General features: G+C 35.6%; 1 protein-coding gene across 2 annotated transcripts in view; it reads left to right on the top strand.

Moving 5' to 3' along the window:
• The window catches only part of LOC101860566 (neural Wiskott-Aldrich syndrome protein), a 24,202-nt gene extending 20,511 nt beyond the window's left edge, over nt 1-3,691 (top strand). For both annotated transcript variants that reach the window (XM_005097322.2, XM_005097323.2), the window contains exon 12: nt 1,556-3,691. In XM_005097322.2, coding sequence (XP_005097379.1) covers nt 1,556-1,620 — 65 coding nt within the window. In that variant the 3' untranslated portion in view covers nt 1,621-3,691. The remainder of the gene's footprint in view (nt 1-1,555) is intronic.
• The last annotated feature ends 1,813 nt before the right edge of the window (nt 3,692-5,504 follow it).

The following is a 5,504-nucleotide window of genomic DNA, read 5'->3' as shown; positions in this document are numbered from 1 at the left end:
CCCCTCCCCCAACCAAAATCACCGTTTTCCCTTTGCTCGTGGCACTAGTGTTTCTGTTTGGAGATTGATACAGCGGTGTTCGCTTAAAACGAAATATGCAGGACAATTAGATTTTCTTTAGTTAAGCCGGGTTCTTGGTTTAAACAGGTTGCTCAAATAGAAGAAAAAAATTGGGGATTTTCTTTTCTTTCGGTTTACTGCTGTTTTCAGATTAACCGTGTTCGGTTTAAGCGTACTCTACTATATTTGACAAAAAAAATCGAAAGATCAGCATAATGGTCATCACTTTTGCATGCCTGCAGTTCTGGATTTTGTTACCCGAGTTGGTGGCATATTTTCATAATTTTGACGACAGTAAAAATTTGATTATGTTGTGTTGATTTGCCAAATTTTTTTTCAACTAAATATTTGTGGCTGGATGAAGGAATTTTTATTCTAGCATTTCATCTCTTTTATGGTAAAGGAATTTATGTAAAGAATATATTTGTTTTTAATGGTTTCATGTTTTTCTTATGTACACTGTGTGAATAGTTTTGTGACAAAACCTGTCCTGTCCAAACCTGATTGCTTGATGCATGACCTGCATTTTCTTGAAGAAAAATTTAATCAAAGCTGAACAAAATTTTTGTGACAGCATGTTTTAGGCCTGAAAATATTTATTTAAATAGTAAAGGTTCTGCTGTAGATGTAGATTTTTTAAAAAATGGCACAAGTTTGAATAGTGAAGATGGTCCGTTTTGTCACAAAGCCCTTCTGAGCCTTCATACTGAACTTCTAGCATGCAGATCTATCTCATAGATCAAGATTTTGTTCCCTCTGATGATTGCCTCTGCTCGTGGTTGATTGTAATCTAGCATGACGAATGTTTTCCTTTTCCTAATTTTTCTGTGCAAAATGTTGATGTAACCAGTGATTCTGTTTGTTTTATTCTTCGTTTGTACACACATATGTTTGGTCTTTTTTATATTTCCTGTGTTTCTCTTTTAAATATTACGTTTTTATTTGGTATAGGTATGGTTAATGTATTATACATCTATGTTGTTGCTTTGAAAAACTTGTTTGTAAAATATTAGACTCTCCCTGGTTTTTCGTATGGGATAGGTTTGCTTTAGATGTGTGCTGAATTGGATCCTTTTCTTTCTCTGTTTCCTGTTTAGTGTGTTGTCACAACACCCTTTCCCAGCACCATTTGACCGCCATTAGGTCTCTATAAGTCAGATAATTGGACCCTGCTTTTCCTAAGTTGTGAAATCTTAAAAAACTTAACCATTATTGAGGATTTTTTTATTTCCAAGGATGTGGGTAGTTGGAGGGTGCCTCTTGTGAATCTTACTTCTTTTGTCTTCTTCTATTATTTCTGTCTAGCTTGCTTTTTCCCAGCTGTAAATGAAAGTTTAAATGTCAGTCTTCTCTAAACGGTACTCTACCATAGCTATAAACTAGTCAATAGAATTGCAGATTAATTTTTTTATTTTAAGAGAAATGTGTTTACATGTAGAGTAGTATAACGTGCGATGATTCTCTTTTGACTAATAACATGAGTTTGTGCTTTCAGATGACGACGATGATGATGATGACGATGACGACGATGTCAGTGATGATGATGACTGGGATGATTAAACAGTTGGACGGTTACCAACAAGATGCTTATTCTACAGCAGTTTATTACGGACTTGTTCCTGACCATCCAGCTCTGTTTGCTTTGTCATTGTTGTAACGTTTGTTAAAACAACTTTTTCTTTGTACCGGTATTTTTAGTGGACAAGGGGGTATTTCTTTTGATTTGTTTTATGCTTTGCTTTTCGTTTATGTGTCTGATAAAAGGGGAAAGTGTGGGAGAGGGGGTTCTTCTATTTAAAAAGAACAAAATTTCCTTTTAGACAAAGCTCAGCTCTTTCGTTGATATTGTTTCTTCCTTATTGAATTGTTTGATGATGTTTTATTACACAAGATAGTAATATATTATAAGGTGTAGAAAGAAATAGAATAATAGCTATGACTTCGAAACATCGCTTATATTATCATTGTAACTTTTTCGTAATCTTATGTTTATGTTTTGAACTGGCTCATATCAGATTTTCTTGATTTGGTGCTTTAATATCACACGTGCGTTCAAGATAATGTCTTTCCACGCTAGCTGCACTAAGATATCGGCACAGCAAGTGGGGTTCCATCAAGGCACAGAATTCCAAGTTCAATTATATGTGATTTTCATTTTATTAAGTTACTTGTAGTGGAACAATGATATTAGTGATTGCACGGGAAAACCTCTGCAACCTACATCCAAACTTCAAAGCTATTGTTGTTGTTATGACAGTATTGTTGCAACCATCAGTATGTTCTGGCCTCTTTCTTTTGGATTGTTATTATCCTGTTTTGTTTGGATCAAAAGGCATGATGGTCAGTACAATAATTTGGTTGTAAGAAAGACAACTTTTGACCTTCCTGTTGTCTTGATGTAAGTACTTGCTACTACTGTCAATGGGGTTTCCTTTTCCACCAAGTATTTGATGAGGACACAGATAAAATCTGAAATTTCTGTCCCATGATTGAGTGTCAAGGATGCTTTTACATATACACTTTATGCACTTGTCCATTGCATTTCACCAAATGGAAGGTTAATTTCCTAGCTTGCCTTATTTTTGTACATTTGTACTCATATGACTCTCATGCTTGAAAAAAAAATGCTGATATTTGTTTAGATTTTGCTAATCTTGTCAGTATAATGTAATCAACATGCTGGACAAAAGAGCAAGTGGTTTTTTTATTTTGGTGATGGGTAATAATATAGTTTCTTTTCTTTTTTAACTGTTATTTTGAATAGAGAATTGATTAAATTTTATAGAGTTTGTGCATGTTTAGTGGTTCTGTTCCTGTGAAGTCACTGTGTGGTGTTTTGTGTGTTTGGGTATTCCTCAAGTTTTGCATGCGGGAAGTTGGCGTGTGCCCTGATGTGGTTTCTCCCTCTGTCCTATAAAGCGTCTATCGTCCTTATCTCTACTTCTTCTCTTTTATTTGTATGTTACTCTCTCGTAACACCTCTAATCCTTGGAACTTGTATGATGAGCTATTTGTGTTGCAAATGCGAATGCCTTAAAATTCTTATGTAAGTATTTCATGACGCATCTGTGTTGTAATGGTTTGGCTCTTTGTCCTCCCATGCAGAAAATTTGAGTTTGATTCCCACGTGGGGAAATTATTTGACTGAATATCCTCATCTGTATGCTGGGATGTTATGTCATTCATCTTGGGTAAATCATTTTAATTTTAGATAATTATAATTAAATTGTGTTAATGGGGGCATTAAACATAATATACAATGAATCCTATACAAATCATATAGAACCTATTTATTTCTCACTTCATAAATGGAGAAAAAAAAAGTTTTTCAACTCTGCTCTTAAACTTAAAAATGCTTGTGATTTTTCGCCGTTCAGGATTTGAGGGCCTTGCAACAGTTCGCCTGCGTGAAAACGAAAAGAATTTTGGTTTTGAGACTGATTTTTGGATCTGAGTTTTGAATTTTAAGACTGTCCATAGGGCCCAAGGCATCTCCTCTTCTAACAAGGAATTAATAACTTAGCTCATATCAGTGTTGTTTCTATTGAATAAAGGCTCAAACATTTATTGTATTGTTTCCGCATATGTACTGCACTGTACACCCCTAACCAATAAATTCCCTGAAGACAAACTGTGACCTTTCTCCATTATGTTTGATTAGTCAATATGAGCTGTTCTTAAAACAGCTTTAGAACTTTTTAAAAGGGTCAATTGTCATGCTTTTTTGACTGAGATGCAACAAGATATCCGATCAAATACCCAATGTATTTTGAATCATTCCTTTTATGTGAAAAATCCTGATTCTGTACATATTTTCCATGATGGTGGGAAAGATTAAAGAGGCTCTCCCGCTTTGTTCACCCTCTGAAAATGGATCATATTTGGTTGATTTTAAGGACTAGCGGGCTAACCTAGATTTCAGGGGTTTCCAGAAATCTTGACCTACACCTATATCTCCTACCTATAGGAGAAGTTTGGTTTTAAATTGGTGTGTATAATTGTTTGGTTATAGAGAAAACTAATCTAGTCTTTTTAAAGAAACTGAACAAGGGGCAAAAACTTTACATTCTATTTTCTCAAAACAGCATCTTTTGGTATAGCACCCTTGTGCGTAAAATCGACCTTTTATTTAGCATCGAGTTTTGCTGTGTTCTTTGGGCTATTTATAAACGATTCAATGAAGGCCATGGTATTATGGATAGGCTCTTTACCCTTGCACAATAAGGCACTTGTTCGGTTCTCCTATGGGGAAGTTATTTTATGAAGGGTCCACATCTGTCTGATAGGGTTCTGTATCCTGCTTAGTTGACTCAGCTAGGGTTGGCCTTGACATTTTGACAAGCAAGGTCGGAGCTTCCCGTCTCAGAATTGATGTGTGCCAGTGTTTGGCGGATCCTCTGTTACATTGTGGTTTGCTCCTTGTCTTCTATCAAAATCTATCGTCCTTGTCTGTCTTCCTTCTATTTTGTGTTTTTTATTCTCTTGTAACAGTAAAACCTCTAATTCTAATCTTCAGAACTTATCTGACCTGTAATTGTGTTGCAAGTACCGTAAAACTCTAAAACTAAGATTTTATGTAAATTACGACAATGGGGGCATAGAAAAATACAATATTTTCTAGCATTTTTATAATATAAAGGCCTTTGTTTGGGTTGTTCTTTTGCTGCATGTAGGCCTACGCATCATCATGTATAAATTGTTAGCGCTATCACTGTGTCTTCCCTCTATTGTTTCTGTCTGTCTCACTTTGTCCTTAACCCTATCCGTACGTCGTGTTTTACTATGGTATCCATACGGCGTGGGGAACTCGATGCCACCACTTTCCAAAGAGGAAATTTACTCCTTAATCCGATCCTTACGCTTTGCATAGCAGTCTGTCAACATGATTTTTTGAGTTTGAGAAATACTGAAAGTTTCAAAGAGATTTTCGCACTAGAAGTATAGTAAAATGTGACGATTAAAATCCTGGAGGTACAAAATTACCCCAGGGCCTACACCTGATGGTGTGCTTTACTGTACTCAATTCTCAAACGCTCTATGTGGATGGTTGGCGGGTGCTCTGATGTGGTTTGCTCCTTTTTTCCTATCAAACATCTATCGTCCTTATATTCTCTCCTCCTTTTTGTTTGTTTGTTATTCTCTCGTAACACCTCTAATCTTCGGCACTTATACAACCTTATTGTGTTGCAAGTGCTGTAAAACACAAAGTAAAATCTGTTGTAGACACAGTCATGTTAGTGCCCCAGGAAAGATCTTTTTTGTTTTATGTTCTGTCATCGGAAGATCTTCTTTCTTTTCTGTCTTCTGCAGTGTGTCTTTGTTTAAGGTGTAAATATTAGAGAGCAATAAATAAAGAAAATAAAGGAGGAGAGATCAGAACTATGAAAATATTACATGTTTGATAAGAAAAGAAGACCAAACCACATCAGAGCAATCACCAACCA

The sequence above is a fragment of the Aplysia californica genome, unplaced genomic scaffold, assembly GCF_000002075.1.
Source record: "Aplysia californica isolate F4 #8 unplaced genomic scaffold, AplCal3.0 scaffold00152, whole genome shotgun sequence".
Taxonomy (NCBI): domain Eukaryota; kingdom Metazoa; phylum Mollusca; class Gastropoda; order Aplysiida; family Aplysiidae; genus Aplysia; species Aplysia californica.
Note: the sequence above shows the minus strand (reverse complement) of the source record. Positions and strands in the feature narration are given on the sequence as shown.